The sequence below is a fragment of the Typopeltis vanoorti genome, chromosome 19 (genome assembly GCF_054136105.1).
Source record: "Typopeltis vanoorti isolate ZY-2024b chromosome 19, IOZ_Tvanoo_1.0, whole genome shotgun sequence".
Classification (NCBI taxonomy): Eukaryota; Metazoa; Arthropoda; class Arachnida; order Uropygi; family Thelyphonidae; genus Typopeltis; species Typopeltis vanoorti.
In genome coordinates, this window is record NC_143567.1 from 35798396 (window position 1) to 35819465 (window position 21070).

At 35.8% G+C, this 21070-nt stretch overlaps 1 protein-coding gene across 1 annotated transcript in view; it reads left to right on the top strand.

Annotated features, from left to right (window-relative positions):
• BRWD3 (bromodomain and WD repeat-containing protein) overlaps positions 1–21070 on the top strand; it is a 451316-nt gene that overhangs the window by 122891 nt on the left and 307355 nt on the right. Inside the window, 2 exon segments of the mRNA XM_090409588.1 lie at positions 3576–3797; positions 3909–4009. Of these exon segments, the coding sequence (XP_090265714.1) occupies positions 3576–3797; positions 3909–4009 (323 nt within the window).

Here is a 21070-nt window from a genome sequence, read left to right on the forward strand (position 1 = left end):
ACTGCATAGCCACTAGGCTAATTGCGCGGACTTAGGACTTCAATTTCTAAACCTGATTAATTTCGTTTCTTTTGTTCTTGCTTGTCTGCTTGTACATATTCTCTGACATGGATGAAAAATTAATTTTGTTCCTATATGATGTGTTTCATTTCCATTAAATCTATGATGTATATGATATCTAGCAGATAAGAATACATATGTATGATTAAATTAGAGACCCCTTGAGGGTATATATCAGGAATTTGATATGATGATGATGATGAATAGATTAATTTAGAAGAAAGTTGTCAATAGTAATTAGTCACAAAGTAGTTAGTTGGATTATGATCGTATCTGTTATGCCCCTTGAGAGTATATATACAATGGCAATGATGGTAACATGAGATTCAAGTCAACAAGTAAGTCAGGCTTAAGTATTAGGTTTCACTGTTGAAAGTAGTATCAAATTAGTAATTTGAATAGGTATAACTAAATCAATGCTTTCCAACCTTTTATATTTTTTTATTATTTATATTCTTATAAAGATTTCTTCATATGAAAGAAAGAAATACTTAAATTTTACACCAACTCTACTACTGAATTGTGACTTTTTTGGAAAACACTGAACTAAATAATATACAGGTATCCCTCGGTTAATTAATCCCTCGATGTTACCACATATATCAAAATCGTGTTAATCAAATCTAATAATCAATGGTAAAAATTTAATACAGTAATCGTCCATGATTGATTACTGTATTAATAATTCGTTTTATATGGTACTCTTTTAGGAAAGATAAAAAATGAATGCAAAGTAAATGAATGCTTAATAAATACTTGCACCTACATTAGTTACTGCAATTTTTTTATAAAAGAAGTTATCAAGAGTTGTTTGAACAGTTTTAATTTTTTTTTTTTATCGGCATAAATTCTACGATAACAAGTAAAATGACTCTCCAGACCTCAGCAAACAAGCAATAAAAAAAAAAAAAAAAAAAACACTGCAGATATAATACATGATGGTACAAATTAAGTGGATATTGAATCCAACATTATTTCATAGCCAGATATAGAAACTACAAGAGTTTCGTGCCAAATAAATAGAAACTAAAAGTTTCGGCGGATGCAAACATAAGCAACCTTATGGCAACTCGTAGTAAAGGTGGAGTAAGCACCAGATCACTTTCCTTAGTATTTTCCATAATGTAAAGCACATCTCCTAGAGGAGATGTATTGTTGTGTCCCACTTTCTCAAATTCTATTAATATATGTACTATACGCTTAGTCCTTCCTAAGGAGTCACGTGGTACCCCTAAAACACAAAGGAATTGCCTCAGGGTCGAGAACCAAAACCAACGTGGCAAAGTCTTTGAAATCTCACTACTCTTAAAACATTAGCAATATTTATATTTTTATGCTGTGCCAGCTAAGCTATTAGATTAAGTTAAACATGCCTTATTCAAGAAGTGATCTCAAAGGTGTACTATAATGACTACTGATTTGCAATCGTGACCCATAACATAATCTATTTTCTGCCGCTTAGATTCGTATCTATTTGCAAGTGGTGAATCAGATTCTAATACTCAGACACTCGGATTAAAGATAGCAAAGGTTTATTTGACACATTTATATAATTTACAATACAAAAACTCAATCCAAAACTTCAATGTTAATCAGATAAAATTATAGGTATCCTTATTAAGTAAGGACATCAAGAAACAACATCAATATGTTATTTCACAAACTGACAAAACTTGACTGCAATATTCACATTAATCTTCATATCATATCACATTACTCAGACTAAACCTTCTTAATACTTTCCAAAACATACACATTAGTTTAACCGTATAAGAGTTACCTCACTATGCGTTCTACTATTAAAGTGCTACAGTCCTGTCTTAATTATATGAAAGTCCGCAATCCTCAATTTCCCTTAATCTCATTCATAACATCTAAATTTTCTTATACACATTATATAGACAAAGAATTTTCAACGTTACCGTACACACTAGTTCTTCATACTTGTTCCTTCAACTTCTGACTGCCATTCTCTGATCGATCCCCTTCCGATTCATATAGCCGGTGCTATGGCATGGACTTCTCTGGTCAAAGGTAAGTCCACACGATCCCAGCATAACTAGCCCACTCCAGATAGAACAATGGCATAAGGCAATTCTGTTTATGTCAGGCCTGTTGCTTAGATTCTGAGCCCTTTCCATGGATTGCCTGTCAGTCGAACGGAGATATGTTCTTTCATCGTACGATTAGGAGCGCGTGATCCTTCCAGCTCGTAAGCAGCATTTCTTATTACCTCCCTCGGGATTCCTAACAGAACTCTTCGCTGATCCTTCTCCTCCCCTCCGAGCACTCCTGGACAGAGATGCTCCTCTGTGCAACTGTCTACCACCAGAATACCCGAGACTCTCAGCCAAGAGAGAAGAAAAAAAAGCCTCTTGGGGGGGGTCCTAACCCTTTTATATCATCTCACCTATCGGCAATCATCGTGACTCATGTAGCTCACCCAACGTGTATAATTTCTCCCATGTGGGTCTAGTTTCGTATCGTTTGTTTTTTCTGACCACTCACTGTGCACGTGCCGTGGGCACGCGCGACTGCCTGGGGGCAACCTTTCTTTCCATTAGCGTGCCTGCACACTTTGAACTTTTGTTCACAGCAGCTTAATGCAAGTCATACTACAATACATTGTACTCTCAATTCTAACAAAATATTATTAATTTATGAATATCACTGGCATTATACAATCAAGTACGTATTCCTTCCTTGAGATATTCACAATCTTTTTTTTTATAATAATGTAATCTATATTTTACCAGTTGCATACAGCACATACCTAGAAGCAAGCATATTCCCTACAAGGCTTTTCCTGTTAAATGATGATAAAATTAGAATTCTTAGCAATCCCAATTTATCAAATAAGTAAGCCTTTGGCTCTCTATTTCAGTAATACAGGATGGTTTATTTATTTTCAGGCACAATCTAGAAATTATTGAACAAAGAATAAAAAAACAACAACAACTAAACCATACTATACTGACATCGCAGGTCGTGGTATCTCTCAGATCAGTTTACTGTTCAAATATCACAAACCTTTACATGACATGTATTAAACCAAACTGACAGCAAAAAACAGTGCGGAATATCACTCTTAACATATGAATGCACAGCTACTCATGACCTCCAAGCTATGCACTGAATTGTGTAAGAATATTTATATTAAACATTTTGCATGTATCTGTCAGATCAGCTGCGAGCTCCTCAGGATAAAGGCATGTTAATCAAAACTCTTGCTGTGTATATCAAGGGATTGCTGCAATTGATTTTGCCGCATTAAGCAAGGGACACCTGTATATTGTTTTAATATTGGCAGTACTATTTTTTGAGAATTTCTGTTCTGTTTTCAGCATTAATATATAGCTCTGTTTTAATCTTCTTCATTGGATGGAATTATTAAAAATAATTATTGTATTTATTTATTTTTATTCTGTTATCAATTTATTATTAATATTATTTTTCCATACTATTTAGGGTATCATAAATTCTACACAAAATAAGTTTTATGCTTTTAATTTCAGGGAGCTGATGATCTTCTAGTCAAAATTTGGAGTTCTTCTGATGGTCGTCTTTTAGCCACATTACGAGGCCATTCTGCAGAGATTACAGATATGGCTGTGAATTTTGAAAATACATTACTTGCAGCTGGAAGTTGTGATAAAATTATTCGTGTGTGGTGTCTGAGGACTTTGTCACCTGTGGCAGTTCTTGCTGGTCACACAGGCATGGTTACCTCACTTCAGGTTTGTTTGATTTTATACATATATTATGCATACATCTATTCTCCTGCTATAGAAATATCTGTTTAAAAATTTTCACTGATGGATTAAATAGCATGTTTTTTAAACTTTCAGTTTTGTCCATACCCGAAAGGTGATCCAAGTTATCTTATATCAACTGGGAATGATGGCTGTGTATGCTTTTGGCAGTGGACCAATAAAACAAATAGCTTTAAGTAAGTTTGTTATAATTTATATACTCTTGAAACATAGTGTGTTGCCAAAAGTTACCATATCCTCTACCTCTAATTGTAGGTAAATGTATGTAACTCTGTGCAATTTTGTGGTTTATTAAGATGATCATTTTTATATGCTATAAAGATGATTTGACTCAGAGATCAGTTCAAACCTACGCATTTCCAATAGAGAATTTGTATTTGGAAGTGCATACAGCCTCATGCAAAAGTTTCTGGATATAAAGAAACTGCACACCCATGTTTTTTTTTTTTTTTTTTCCTTCCAGAGCTGCAATGTGTAATCCTTTTAGCTATATGTAATCAACAGTTTTTATGCATTGTTTGCTGGCATGAGCCAACAACAGGACCAGTTTCTTTGAGGAAAGGGAAATTAGTCCTGAGGAGCCACAAGTGAAATTACTTACTCTTCCAGTCTGGATCTGTTAAGCCATTATTTTATCTGAGTGTTGTCTCAGCAGTGTAATGTGAGAGTTGTCTCATGGTATGGAGGTTCACTGGCTTATCATGATTTATGGCCCTTGCACCTTCTAACATGTTATATGCTCCACACAATCAATGAAGCATAACATGGGTGTTTGAAGAGAATAATATTCAAACAGTAAAAGTCCTGACCACAACCTGATAGAACGTCTGTGGTGGAATGCAGAATTAAGGCATGGATAAAGTGGGGCTCTTCATAAGTGAAACTCACTAATACCCTAATGGCATGCAGTACAGTACAGTACACCAACCAGAGGAATAGTTTTTTCCTCCATCAAGGCAGTACAACAGTACTAGTTTCTTGAAATTAATAAAAGAAAAGAAAAGACAGGACAACAAGTTAACTTCTGTCAGTCAGGGAGTTTTTGAAGTAATTGTATCATATTGACAGTCATTATGCTATGACTTTGGGTATATGCTTAAGTTATTTAAACAAAATACAAATAATTCTCTTTTTTTATCATCATCATTAAGATCTTCATACTTACAGGATATGATAGTACTACATGAAAAATTTACATCATTATTAATTCCTAACTATAAATTTCCTCCAAATCAATCTATTACCTGTCAAGACTCCAGTATTATCAGATCTTATATTCCTATTTTCTAAGACCCATTTTACCATATAAATCCACCTATATCTGAGTCTTTTTCTTGCCAACATGGGTGTTTGGCAAGAAACTGGCAGAGAACACTTGTTTTGCTAAAGATTATATCTTTTCTCACCCATTCTGTTTAAGTGACCATACCACCTGAGATTAGCTCTGCTAACACATTCCTGGATGCTGACAACGTCAAGTTCTTTCCTAATATCCTCATTTTTAATATGATATTGCCATTGATGCCATCTGTTCACATCCCTAATCTTTCTCAGGACTCTCATTTCTGCAGTCTCTAGTCTTTGGTGAAGTGTTATACTTCTAACCCATCTCTCAGATCCATAAGTTAAAACTGGTTTGATTGTCTTGTATACAGCTAATTTAGTGTTTTGCTAATTTCTTTCTTATTCCATATACATTTATTCAGTTTCATTTCCTACCATACCAGCTTTGTTGATTTTCTTGTCTATTTCCATATTTAATTTACCATCTTCACTAAAAATCATCCTTAAGTAGCTGAAATGTTTTACTTATTCTATAAGTTTTCCATTCACAGTGCATTTGATATTTTCAATGCTTCTGCCTGTTTTCATTGTCTGCAGAGAACCGACCAGGGCTTCTGACCTAATGCCAATCTTCACCATCTTGTGGTGCACCCAGTTAGGTATCTACCTGGATACTGAACGGAAGAGGATGGGCTAGCAATTTGGGATTTACCCAACCAAATTATTATGAACTTAAACCAAAATTTCAAATAATGGTACAACATGACACAATTTCATGCCGGCTGGGGCGTCACCCGGTTAAACAAGGGCCCCCCCACATTTAATATTTTCATCAGGGAACCAGGGAAAACAGCGAAAACTCTACTGAAACAAAAACTAAAACTTACCCCAACTCATCATCACCAGAGTTCAAGATCGGTACTATCAACATAAGAAGCCTGAATGGCAAAGAAAAGCTGAGGAATTGGATAAGTACCAGATGTACATAATAGGGCCGACTGAAACAAAAAAGACAAAAACTGGTGAGATCTTTCTGAAAAGAAGGAGTAGCCATAGTATTCAATACTAAATGTGAAGCTAATCTTCTTGAATGGCTGACAGTCTCAAGTAGAGTGATGTGGGCAAATATCAGAATGGGGAATTGGACAATGAGACTTATTTGTGCCTATGGTCCCACAGAAGGTTCTACTAAAGTAGAAGTGGAGGAATTTTTTGAGGTTCTAGAGAAAGCAACTAACACAATGAAACAGGAAAAATTGGTCCTTGTTGGGGATCTAAATAGCAGAGTAGGAAATGATTGTCAGACATACAAAAATATTTTGGGAAAATTTGGAGAATTGAGCAAAGCTAATAATAACGACAGATACCTATTGGATTTCTGCTCAGGACATGGGCTGGTAATTACTAACACCATGTTCCAACATAAAAATGTGACAAACATGGAGAGAAGAGGCTAGGAATAAGAAAAGTCTCATTGACTATGTTATTGTTGATAGTGATGTTTTCTCCCTGGTGCAGGACACCAGAGTGTACAGAGGATTTGAAATTGGAAGTGATCACTATTTAGTCTTGAGCAGGATAAAATTGCGTTTCATATTGAAAAGAAGAACACGTAAGAAAGTTTTAAAGAGAATAAAAGTTGACCAGCTCTCAGATCTGAACTGTAGACTAAAATGCACAAATCTTATTCAAGAATAAATGAAAGAGTTTGACAGCACATACCAAACCTTGGAGATTCAGTGGCAAGCCCTGAAGAAAACACTGATTGATTCAGCCAGAGAGGCATGTGGTGAGGTTGTATGCAAGGATAGAATCAGAACTCCATGGTGGACTCAGGAAGTTAAAGAGGCAGTGAAGGAAAAGAAGGAAACATATCAAAAGTTCCTGTCAAATAAGTCAGCTTGTGCTCTTAAAGAATACAGAGACAAATGTAAGAAAGTTAAATACTGTGTAAAACTGGCTAAACAAAAGTCATGGGAGGACTTTGGCAAGAACATGGAAAATAAATATCAAGAAGATGGCAAGATATTCTTTAGGTTGTTGAAGAAGCTCAGAAATGGAGGAAAGAGTGCTGTAAAAGGAATTGGAGATGATAAAGGTGACATGAAAACAGGAGAAAAAGATATCCTTGAAGTATTGAGTAATTACTTTGAATAACTGTTAAACGAAACAAGCAGTGATGACAACACAGTGGTAAAAAACACTGACCAGGCATGCAGTCAGAAATACATATCCATACTTGAAGTAGAAATAAAGCCATCAAACGCTTGAAATGTGGAAAGGCAGCAGGAGCAGATGATATTCTACCAGAAATGCTCAAGTATGGAGGTATAAAAGTCATACAGTGGCTGCACTGCATAGTTCAGAAGGCCTGGACAGAGGGATGAATTCTAGATGATTGGAGTAGAGCTCTCATAGTACCCATACATAAAAAGGGAAATAAAACTGAATGTGAAAATTACTGAGGCATTTCATTACTGAGTGTTCCTGTTTAGATATATACAAGTATACTTGAGAAACAGTTGAGAAGGATTGTGAAAGAGAAGCTTGGTGAAGAACAAGCTGGATTCAGGGCAAATAGAGGCAGTCAGGATCAGATTTTCACTTTATGACAGATGGTTCAGAAATCATAGGAATATAACAAAGATTTGTATTTAAGTTTTGTAAATCTGGAAAAGGCATATGATAAGGTGCCAAGAGAGAAACTGTTCCAAAAACTACAGTTATATGTTTTTAATGTGGCATTATATCAAGCAATACTAAGTCTTTATTTGAATTGTAAGTCAGCAGTTAGAATTGAAGGAAGTACAGGGAGTATGGTTTAATGTTAAATCTGGTGTCAGACAGGGATGTACATTAACCTCTCTCTTATTCATTACCTATATGGATCACATTATGAAGGAAAGTGGTATTAAACCTGATATCAAAATTGGAGGTGTTGATATCAGCCCTTTGCTGTATGCGGATGATGTTATACTTCTAAAGAAATCTGCTACAAGTCTGCAAGATTCCCTGACTAAACTGAATAACTGTTGTAATAGATATAGTATGAAGGGTAAGCATTAAAAAGACAAAGACAGTGAAAATAGGCAGAAATATTGAAAATATCAATTGCACTGTGAATGGAGAACTTATAGAACAAGTACAACATTTTAGCTACTTAGGCACGGTTTTTAGTGAAGATGGTAAGTTTAATATAGAAATAGACAACAGAATCGACAAAGCTGGTATGGTTGGAAGTCAACTGAATAAATTTATATGAAATAAGAGAGAAATTAGCCAAAACACTCAATTAGCTGTATACAAGAAAGTGTTTCAATCTATTTTAACTGATGGATGTGAGAGCTGGGTTAGATTTAAAATACTTGATCACAGACTAGAGACCACAGATATGAGAGTCCTGAGAAAGATTAGTGGTATGAACAGATCGCAATATCATATTAAAAATGAGGATATTAGGAAAGAACTTGATATTATCAGCATCCAAGAATGCATTATCAGAGCTAGTCTTGGGTGTTATGGTCACTTGAGCAGAATGGGAGAGAAAAGATTAGCAAAAAAGTATTCTCTGCCAGGATGGCAGGAAAAAGACCCAGAGGAAGACCAAGATATAGGTGAATTGATAGAGTAAAAAGTGCCTTAGAAGACAGAAATATAAAACCTGATAATATTGCAGTCTTGACATTTAACAGACTGATTTGGAGGAAAATTGTAGATACGATAGGAAGTTAGTAATGATGTTAATTTTTCATGTAGTACTATCATATCCTGTACACCCCTTGAGGGTATAGGTATATATCAAGAATTTGATGATTATGTTGCAGACTTGTAGTGGATTTATTTAGAAGTATAACATTGTCCGCATAAAATAAAGAGCTGAGATTAACATCTCCAATTCTGATATCGTGTTTAATACCACTTTCCTTCATAATGTGATCCATATAGATAATGAATAACAGAGGGGATAAATGTACATTCTCGTCTGACACCAGATTTAACATTAAACCATCTTCTTGTACTTCCTTCAATTCTAACTGCTAACTTACAACTCAAATAAAGACTAAGTAAGTATTGCTTGATATAATGCCCCATTGACACCATACAACTGTAATGTTTTGAATAGCTTCTCTCATAGCACTTTGTCATATGCCTTTTCCAGATCTTCAAAACTTAAATACAGATCCTTGTTATATTCCCATGAATTATCAACTAACTGTCATAAAGTGAAAATCTGGCCCTGGCTGTCTCTATTTTGGCCTGAATCCAACTTGTTCTTCACCAAGCTTTTCTTTCACAATTCTTCTCATCCATTTTTGAAGTATACTTGTTTAAATCTTGCCAGGAACGCTCAATAGAGAAATACCTCTGTAATTCTCACATTCAGTTTTATTTCCCTTTTTATATATGGGTACTATGAGAGCTCTACTCCATTCATCTGGAATTTGTCCCACTGTCCAGGCCTTCTGAACTCTGCAGTACAAGCACTGTAAGACTTTTATACCTCCATACTTCAGCATTTCTGGTCGAATATCTACTCCTGATGCCTTTCCACATTTCAGGCTTTTAATCGCTTTTTCTACTTCAAGTGTGGATATGTATTCCTGATTACATACCTGGTCAGTATTTTTTAGCAATGTGCTGTCACTGATTGTTTCATTTAGCAGTTTTTCGAAGTAATTACTCCAGGCTTCAAGGAAATCTTTTTCTTCAGTTTTCATTTCACCTCGAATTCCTTTTACAACACTCTTTCCTCCATTTCTGAGCGTTTTCTTTTTTGAACAACCTCCAGAATATCTTTCCACCTTCTTGATATTTATTTTCAATGTTTTAACAAAGTCTTCCCATGACTTTTGTTTAGCTTTATACAGTGTTTAGCTTTCTTACATTTGTCTCTGTATTCGTTAAGAGAACAAGCTTACATATTTGTCAGGCACTTTTGATATGCTTTCTTCTTTTCCTTCACCATGGAGTTCTGATTTTTCTATCCTTACATACAACCTCATCATATGCCTCTCTGAAAGAATCAATCAATGTTTTTTTCAGAGTTTGCCACTTAATCTCCAAGATTTGATTCCTGTTCTCAAACTCTTTCATTTTTTCTTCAATAATCTTTGTGTATTTTAGTCTACAGTTCACATCTGAGAGCTGCTCAAATTTTATTCGCTTTAAAACTTTCTTACATGTTATTCTTTTCAATATGAAATTCAGTTTTATGCTGCTCAAGACTAAATAGTGATCACTTCCAATTTCAAATCCTCTGTACACCCTGGTGTCCTGCACCAGGGAGAAAACATCACTTTAAACAATAACATAGTCATTGAGACTTTTCTTATTCCTTGCCTCTTCTCTCCATGTGAATTTGTGCACATTTTTATGTTGGAACATGGTGTTAGTAATAACCAGTCCATGTCCTGAGCAGAAATGCAACAGGTATTTGTCATTATTATTGGCTTTGCTCTTTTCTCCAAATTTTCCCAAAATATTTTTGTATGTCTGACAATCATTTCCTACTCTGCTATTTAGATCCCCAACAAGGACCAACGTTTCCTTTTTCATTGTGTCAGTTGCTTTTTCTAAAGCCTCAAAAAATTCCTCCACTTCTATCTTAGTAGAACCTTCTGTGGGACAGAGGCACAAATAATTCTCATTGTCGAGTTCCTTATTCTCATATTTGTCCACATTACTCTACTTGAGACTGACTGCCATTCAAGAAGATTAGCCTCGTATTTTGTGTTGAATACTATAGCTGCTCCTTTTCCTTGATTGTCATCGCCTGAATATAACATTTTGTATTTATTGCTCAGCGAGATCTCACCGAGTTTTTAAGTGTCAAAGCTGTATAACTGAGAGGAGACCTCCGCATAGCCTTTAAAGGAATGCGGAGAACCGACCAGGGCTTCTGACCTAATGTCCAATCCTCACCTTCTCGTGGTGCACCCTGTTGGGTATCTATTTGGATACTGAACGAACGAGGATGGGCTGGCAATTTGGGATTTAGCAGACCAAATTGTATTCTTATTGGTTAAACCAAAATGAAAAATGATGGTATGACATGACAAAATTTCATGCCGGCTGGGGCGTCTCCCGGTTAAACAAGCCCCCTGTTGTTTTAGCCAGAGAACCAGGGCGAACAGCGAAAAGGCAGCTACTGGAACAAATCTGAAAACAAACCCCAACTCAACATCACCAGAGTTAAAGATCGGTACTATCAATGTAAGAAGCCTGAATGGCAAAGAAATGGAGCTAACTGAGGAATTAGATAAGTACCAGATCGACATAATAGAGGTGACTGAAACAAAAAAGACTAAAAACGGTGAGATCTCTCTGATCAATAAACACAAAATGTTATATTCAGGCAATGACAATCAAGAAAAAGGAGTAGCCATAGTATTCATCACAAAATATGAGGCTAATCTTCTTTAATGGCAGTCAGTCTCAAGTAGAGTAATGTGGGCAAATATGACAATGAGGAACTGGACAATGAGACTTATTTGTGCCTATGGTCCCACAGAAGGTTCTACTAAGGTAGAAGTGGAGGAATTTTTTGAGGCTTTAGAAAAAGCAAGTGACACAATGAAAAAGGAAAAGTTGATCCTTGTTGGGGATCTAAATAGCAGAGTAGAAAATGATTATGAGACATACAAAAATATTTTGGGAAAATTTGGAAAAAAGAGCAAAGCTAATAATAATGGCAAATATCTGTTGGATTTCTGCTCAGGACATGGACTGGTTATTACTAACACCATGTTCCAACATAAAAATGTGCACAAATTCACATGGAGAGAAGAGTCAAGGAATAAGAAAAGTCTCATTGACTATGTTATTGTTGATAGTGATGTTTTCTCCCTGTTGCAGGACACCAGAGTGTACAGAGGATTTGAAATTGGAAGTGATCACTATTTAGTCTTGAGCAGGATAAAATTGAATTTCATATTGAAAAGAATGACATGTAAGAAAGTTTAAAAACGAATAAAAGTTGAGCAGCTCTCAGATGTGAACTGTAAACTAAAATACACAAAGATTATTGAAGAAAAAATGAAAGAGTTTGAGAACAGGAATCAAACCTTGGAGATTCAGTTGCAAACTCTGAAGAAAACATTGATTGATTCTGCCAGAGAGGCATGTGGTGAGGTTGTCTGCAAGGATAAAAAAATCAGAACTCTCTGGTCGACACAGGAAGTTAAAGAGGCAGTGAAGGAAAAGAAGAAATCATATCAAAAGTTCCTGTCAAATAAGTCAGCTTGTGCTCTTAGAGAATACAGAGACAAATGCAAGAATGCTAAACACTGTGTAAAACTAGCTAAACAAAAGTCATGGGAGTACTTTGGCAAGAATATAGAAAATAAATATCAAGAACGTGGCAAAATATTCTGGAGGTTGTTGAAGAAGCTTAGGAATGGAGGAAAGAGTGCTGTAAAAGGAGTTAGAAATGATAAAGGTGACATGAAAACTGAAGGAAAAGATATCATTGAGGTATGGAGTAGTTACTTTGAAAAACTGCTAAATGAAACAAGCAGTGATGACAGCACAGTGGGAAAAAAACACTGACCAGGGATGCAGTCAGGAATCCGTATCCATACTTGAAGTAGAAAAAGCCATCAAAGGTTTGAAATGTGGAAAGGCAGCAGGAGTAGATGATATTCGACCAGAAATGCTGAAATATGGTGGTATAAGAGTCTTACAGTGGCTGCACTGCATAGTTCAGAAAGCCTGGACAGAGGGACGAATTCCCAATGATTGGAGTAGAGCTCTCATAGTACCCATATATAAAAAGGGAAATAAAACTGAATGTGAGAATTACAGAGGTATTTCCCTACTGAGTGTTCCTGGCAAGATCTATGCAAGTATACTTGAGAAACGGTTGAGAAGAATTGTGGAAGAAAAGCTTGGTGAAGAACAAGCTGGATTCAGGCCAAATAGAGGCTGCCTGGTTCAGATCTTCACTTTACGACAAATAGTCGAGAAAGCATGGGAATATAACAGAGATCTGTATTTAAGTTTTGTCGATTTGGAAAAGGCATATTACATGGTGCCAAGAGAGAAGCTATTCAATACACTACTGTTATATGGTGTCAGTGGGGCATTATATCAAGCAATACTTTGTCTTTATTTGAGTTGTAAGTCAGCAGTTAGAATTGAAGGAAGTACAGGAAGATGGTTGAATGTTAAATCTGGGGTGAGACAAGGATGTACATTATCCCTCTCTGTTATTCATTATCTATATGGATCACATTATGAAGGAAAGTGGTATTAAACATGATATCAAAATTGGAGGGGTTAATGTCAGCTCTTTGCTTTATTCGGATGATGTTATACTTCTAAATAAATCCACTACAAGTTTGCAGGATTCTCTGACTAAATTGAGTAGCTGTTGTAATAGATATGGTATGAAAGTCAGCAATAAAAAGACAAAGACAATGAAAATAGGCAGAATCATTGAAAATGTCAGCTGTATTGTGAATGGAAAACCTGTCGAACAAGTGAAACATTTCAGCTACTTAGGCACGATTTTTACTGAAGATGGTAAATTAAATATAGAAATAGACAACAGAATCAGCAAAGCTGGTATGGTAGGAAGTCAATTGAATAAATTCATATGGAATAAGAGAGAAATTAGTCAGAACACTAAATTAGCTGTATACAAGACATTAGCTGTGTCTTGTATACAATTAGCTGTGTTCAAACCAGTTTTAGCTTATAAATCTGAGAGCTGGGTCAGAAGTAAAACACTTGACCAAAGACTAGAGACCACAGATATGAGAGTCCTGAGAAAGATTATAGTCGTGAACAGATGGCATCAATGGCAGTATCATATTAAAAATGAGGATATTAGGAAAGAACTTGACATTGTCTGCATCCAGGAATGCGTTAGCAGAGCTAATCTCAGGTGGTATGGTCACCTAAACAGAATGGGCGAGGAAAGATTAGCAAAACAAGTGTTCTCTACCAGTTTGGCAGGAAAACAACCCAGAGGAAGACCAAGATATAGGTGGATTGATATGGTACAAAGTGCCTTAGATGATAGAAATATGAGATCTGATAATGTTGGAGTCTTGACAAGTAATAGACTGATTTGGAGGAAAATTGTAGATCGGAAGTTAGTAATGATGTAATTTTTTTCATGTAGTACTATCATATCCTGTACATCCCTTGAGGGTACGTGGCCGGAATTTGATGATGATGATGATGAGAGATCTCACCAGTTTTTTGTTTCAATCACCCCCTATCATGTCGATCTGGTACTTATCCAATTCCTCAGCTAGCTCTATTTCTTTGCCATTCAGGCTTTTTATGTTGATAGTACTGATCTTGAACTCTGATGATGTTGAGTTAGGCTGTGTTTTAGGATTTTCTTTTTTATAACTTCATTATTAGGATGAATCATTATGTCAGTTAAAACGCATGGAAATGTAGAGATATCTAGACTGGAAGACTCACTTTAGTTAGAAGAATAATGACTTTTTCATATTAGTAAGAAGAATAGCTGTTAACAGTTATTCTTTTTAGTGAGTTCGAGATGTTTTTACATTTTGTGCTATCAAAAGGTAGTGAATTTAGACTAAACAATGTTGAGTTTAAATAAATTTAATGAGAGTAATTTAGGTGTAAAAATATAATAAGGACATGTTTGAAATTTTTTTCACTTGGTTAGACTATAATAAATTTAGTTTAATCCTTTATCCAAGTGTATGCAAACAAAGTTTGCACCTGAAGTATCTTCAGGTCTGAGACAACTTGTGGTAAAGGTGGACCAATCTCTCATCTCTCCTTGTCATAGTATCTTCCATAATGCAAAGCACATCTCCTTGCAGACGTATAATGCTATGCATTAAGGGAAGGGTCACTACCCAGAACGGTTTCACCCTTCAATGAGGTCTTGTCAGTGGGAGGCAGACCCAGACTGGTCCACCTTTACCACGAGTTGCCTCAGTCCTGAAGATACTTCAAGCGCAAACGTTGTTTACTTACACTTAGATAAAGGATTAAACTAAATTTATTATAACATGGACATGTTTTGTTTATTTTTGCATATATCCTATGAATTTTTGTAGGATAGTGTATGTATGTTGTTCATATCTACATACCATTTTGTATCTTAGGCCAAAAGATCTGTTCCTTTCCTAAACTGATTTTTACTAGGATAAAGTGATTAATCATATTTCCATAGTCTCTCAGTTAATGGGCTCTCCTTTTGGTTTGTTTCTTTTTGGGGGAGGGAAAATAAATTCAAATTTCCAAAGAGAGAAACCGTGTCATCTCCATATGAGAGTTATAACTCATTCTTAATTTATAAAAAGGTTTTTCTAAATGAAAGGTACACATTAATCATACTATACTATAGGAGCTACCTGATATACAGTAGTACCTCGGTTGTCGAATGTCTCTGTTCTCGAACATATCTTCCGAACAAAAAATGCACTGGTTTCTGAACAGAATATTAGTTCCCGAACAGGCAAACAGTAACCACGTGCTCTGCGTGCTGAGCTGCAAGGCAGGAAAGCATCAGTTACGCGGCAGCCTTCATTCAGTGCAGACACCTTCTCGAATTTGCAGTGAGTTTTCTTGATTTTCTTTGTGTTTTGTTGGGGTTTTTTTTTCATAAATTATTAATTAAGCTACCATGGGGCCACAGAAGAATAGTGATAGCAGCAAAGCAAAAAGAAAAGTTGTTAGAACCACGATAGAGATGAAAAAAGAAATCATATCTAAACATGAAAATGGCATTCATGTCTCGAATCTTGTTATGGTGAAATCAACGGTATGTACAATACTCAAAAATAAACAGGTGATCAAGAGATCTGATGTTGCAAGAGGAGTGAAAGTTCTTACTAAACAAAGATCACAGACGATTGAAGAAGTGGAATAATTGTTGCTCATTTGGATAAACGAGAAACAGTTAGCTGGTGATAGTGTTTCTGAGGCTATAATTTGTGAAAAAGCGAGGCTATTACATGATGACCTGTTAAAGAAAAACCATAGTATGAGTGCTGATACTGATGTGTTCAAAGCTAGTAGAGGATGGTTCGAGAAATTTAAGAGGAGAAGCGACATACATAGTGTGGTTAGGCATGGGGAGGCTGTGAGTTCGAACCGAGAAGCTGCTGAGAAATATGTGCAAGAATTTAGTGACTATATAAAAGCTGAGGGTTTTCTAATCAACAACTGTTCAACTGTGATGAAACTGGCCTATTTTGGAAAAAATTGGCAGAGAGGACCTACATTACCCAGGAGGAAAAAGCATTGCCAGGACTCAAGCCAATGAAGAACAGGCTGACTCTTTTGCTGCTATGTGGAAACTCAAGTGGGGACTTCAAGGTCAAACCATTGCTTGTATACCACTCTGAGAATCCGAGGGTGTTTAAGAAAAATAATGTGATGAAAAGTAATTTGCCTGTTATGTGCAGGGCTAATAGTAGGGCTTGGGTAATCAGGCAATTGTTTATTGAGTGGATCCATGAAGTCTTTGCCCCAAGTGTGAGAAAATACCTTCAAGAAAAAAATTTGCCAATTAGATGCCTTTTGTGATTGCCCCTGCTCACTCTCCAGGCTTAGAGGACTTGTTAGTAGAGGAGTCTGATTTTATCACAGTGAAGTTCCTGCTCCCTAACACAACTTTTCTAATTCAGCCCATGGACCAGCAGGTCATTTCAAACTTTAAGAAACTTTACACCAAAGCACTGTTTCAAAGGTGTTTTGAAGTGACCTCTGACACAGAATTAACACTCAGAGAATTCTGGAAAAATCACTTCAACATCCTCCATTGCTTAAATATCCTTGACAAAGCCTGGGTGCAAGTGACTTACAGGACAATGAACTCAGCCTGGAGGAAATTGTGGCCAGACTATGTAGCAGACAGAGACATTGAGGCTGAACATGTTGCTCTTGTCGATGATATTGTGTCTCTGGGCAAAAGCATGGGCTTGAAAGTTGACAATGTTGATGTGGAGGATCACAGGAATGAGCTCACCACGGAAAAACTGGAACCCCTTCAGAAGTGAGCAGCAAAAGATGGAGGTGGAAGAAATGTCTTCAGACACAGAGAAAGAGATTGAGGATGTTCCTAGTTCTTTGATCAAAGAAATGTGTGCGAAATGGGGTGAGGTGCAAAGTTTTGTGGCAAGATATCGCCCTCACAAAGCTGTAACAAACCACATCATAAATCATTTCAATGACAGTGCCATGTCTCACTTCAGAAATATTTTAAAACACAGGCAAAAACAAATTTCATTGGACAGGTTTTTAGTGAGACAGAAGCCCAGTGTGTCTCAAGCAGAGTCAAGTGGCGCCAAGAGACAAAAAAGGAAAAGAGAAAAAACCCCAGAAGGACAGTAACCTGATGTTTTTATGGAAGGGGATTCCCCTTACTCACCTCCTTCCACATACACCATCAACTCACCTCCATATGTATAGTTAAAGTGAAGTCAAATTTTCGTTTTTATTTTATCTATTTATTGTGTTTATTCTTTTTATGTAAGATTTTATGCATTTTCATTATGTTTGTATACGATCTTATGCATGCAGTACTGTTGTAAAGGTTTAAATAAACAATCATCTGGGGTTCAGGAATGGATTAATCCATTTTACATTAATTCTTATGGGAAAATGGTTTCAGTTTTCGAACAGTTTGGTTTCTGAACAGCCTTCGGGAACAAATTAAGTTCGACAACTGAGGTTCCACTGTATATCATCATCAAATTCCTGTTATTTACCCTCAAGAGGTGTAATAACATACTGTAGGATATTATACTAGCAGACTATCCTGTAAGATACTAACATAGTACCTCAAGAGGTGTAATAATAACATACTGTAGGATATTATACTAGCAGACTATTCTGTAGGACACTAACATAGTACTGATTAAGTTTATTACTAGTTTCCTATTAATTGATATATATGGCTAATTGCAAATTATATATTGGCTGACTAGAGTGTGTAAACCAGCTAAAAGTTATTTGTTTAACTGCAACAACAGTTTGAACTACTACATTAACTGTTATCTTTAGTTCAGGTATGGTTCTTTTACATGCATGTATTATGACATACCATTGCAAATAATAAAAGCAGTTGCAGAACTATACCAAAACTATATATATAATAGTTCATGGAATAGTGACTGGGAACTTTCTGATTTCCACTGGAATTCTTCAGGGAAATGTTTGGCATCATATATCTTATTACTTCTGCCTATGTTTCAGACTCACAGGAAATGAGTTTAGAATGACTTGAAGATTCAATAGCTAAACCCACATGGTGTCATGTAGTACTGTCATAATTACCCTGTAACCCCCCCCTCCCCGAGGGTATATATATCAGGAATTTGATGATGACTTTGCAGATAATGATGTTGTACTAATAAATCCCAGTGTTCAGGCTGCTCAAAACATTAGATTATCTGTGTAAAAAATGCAGCATTAATTGGATTACACTCATTAGCAGGAAACATTAAACTAAATGATCAGTGCCTACTCTGACAAGTGGAAAGAAAACACAGTTCTTTTCAGTATTATGAAAGCCTAATAATATCTGTAAATCACAACCAATCACCATAAACACTAGAATTTCTATTTACAAAACAGCTAGTGAAGCCTACTTATGGTTCCCAGACATGGAATATCACTCCTCAACCATTCACTTAAATAGTTTTAGGACAACATGACTTCAATTTGGATATCTGTGGCAAGACCATATTTCCAATATTGCCATTCTTGGAGAAAGCCAGCAGTAACTCTAATAGAAATAACTAAAAAAAAAAAGTCCACTGAGGGTGTTGAATACCAACTTAGATATCTACACTCTCACTATATTCATGCTCTTCCTTTCTTTCTACACTCAGATGGAAGTAGGAGTTGCAGGTTTGGAAATACACAAGTCTGAATTAGCTTTTGTTTCTAAAAATAATGCAGGAACAATAATATAATTCTGAAGTTTTTACTTTTCAAAGGACGTTTCCATTCTAGAAGAGCTAAACAGATTTATCGACAAGTGTCATTAGTTATGTTACGTGAGAGAATACAATTCACAAGGTATGCTCTGAACAAAGTTGATTCATTGTGTCTTGATTTACATTACACTCTATCTAAAAGCATAGATGCTCACCTATGGTCCGATCTAGATAATATAAGCAACAATACATACAATAAAACTTATCTTAGCACCAAAAACAGGCATATCAAGATATTTAACACTTTATATACAAGATTTTAAAATCGAGAGCTACCCTACCCTAAGGTACTTTTCAACTTTTCCGATCACAACCTGACACCTGCAGAAGCTAGCATTTTAAAGAATAGGTTCAATTTTGCAGTCACACCAGAGCACATTCCAGAAATAGATATTATGTGCAATGTACAAAAGGTCCTTTACTTTCTACCTGAACATATTACAAATGACATTAGATTAAAGACCACAATTCTTTTCTCATCTTCTCATCATCCTAAAAAGAACATCAGCTCCTTAGAAAAAAGTGCACTGTCTAATTTAAAGAAAAATAAAGAAATTATGGTACTTAAGGCTGATAAAGGCAATTCAACTGTGATCTTGACGGATTATATGTCCAAAATTTCAATTTTACTTTCTGATAACTCTACTTACTCTCCATTAGATTATGACCCTACTTGGATAAACCATGTGGAAATCAATAACCTTTTATGCAACATGACTACATGGCCCATGGATCTTAAGAAAAAATTTAAATCAGTGCATCCCTTAACTCCACGTCTATATGGATCGCCAAAAGCACACAACTAATATTCCTCTTCGACCGATCATAGATGGTATTAGCTCACTGACTTATTTGTTATCAAAACATCTTGCTAGTCTTCTTAAGGAGCACATGAACACCTATATCAAAAATACATAGCATCTCCTAGTTTCTCTACAAAGACATAAGTCTTTGTAGAGAAACTAGGAGAAATTTCTCTCTCATGTACAGAAATTCTAGCTAGTCTGGCTGTTGTATTGTTATTTATGAATGTTCCTGTTGACAAAGTTATGGTACTTATAGATAATATGTTCTCTCAAGACGTCTTTCAACTATATAAACACTGTCTCAACTCAAATTTTTTCTAATGGAATGAAAAAATCTACAAACAACTTTTAGGCTTTGCAATGGGAAGCCCTCTATCTCCTGCCTGTGCAGACTTATTCATGGAAAAGTTCAAAAAAGATGTATTGTTATCTACAAGTTCTAAACCGTCAATTTGGTGGAGATATATAGACAATATCTTCATAATATGGAAACACACTGTAGTGGAATTACATGATTTTCTGGCATCTATTAACTCCTTCCATCATAAAATCAAATTCACCTTAGAACTTGAAAATGAAGGAAAATTACATTTTTTAGACGTTTTGATTACAAAACAAACTGGCGGGGGCATTTCTCTTGGTGTATACCGTAAGCCTACCCACACAGGTCATTATCTACATTTCTCCTCGTTGCACCATATTTCACAAAAATTGGGCATTGTACATACGTTGAAAAAGATTGCGATCTTTATTATAAGAGATGAAGGAACATTAACAGAAGAACTACATTCTATCCTCTGACTATTGATCAGCAATGGATATCCTAAAAAATTGGCACAAAAATTGGCATTCTGTAATGAATTGACATTCATTACAGAACGTCAATTTCCATCCCTTTTGTGGGTGAACTTTCACAAAAAATTGCTAATCTCATGACATTAGAGTAGCCTTCAAACCCATCATGACAGTATGAAATCTGTTAGGCTCACCCAGGATCCACAACTCTTTCAACAAACATCCTGGCGTTTACAATATTCCATTTTCTTGTGGCCTTAATGGAAAAACTTTGAGAGCTTTAGAAATAAGACAAAAGGAGCATATTGGAGATTTCAATAACAACAGAGAGGATAGTTCAGGCTTGGCATTCCATTTCTCCCACACTCATCACAGCATTGAATGGGATAAGAGCTCCATGCCATATATA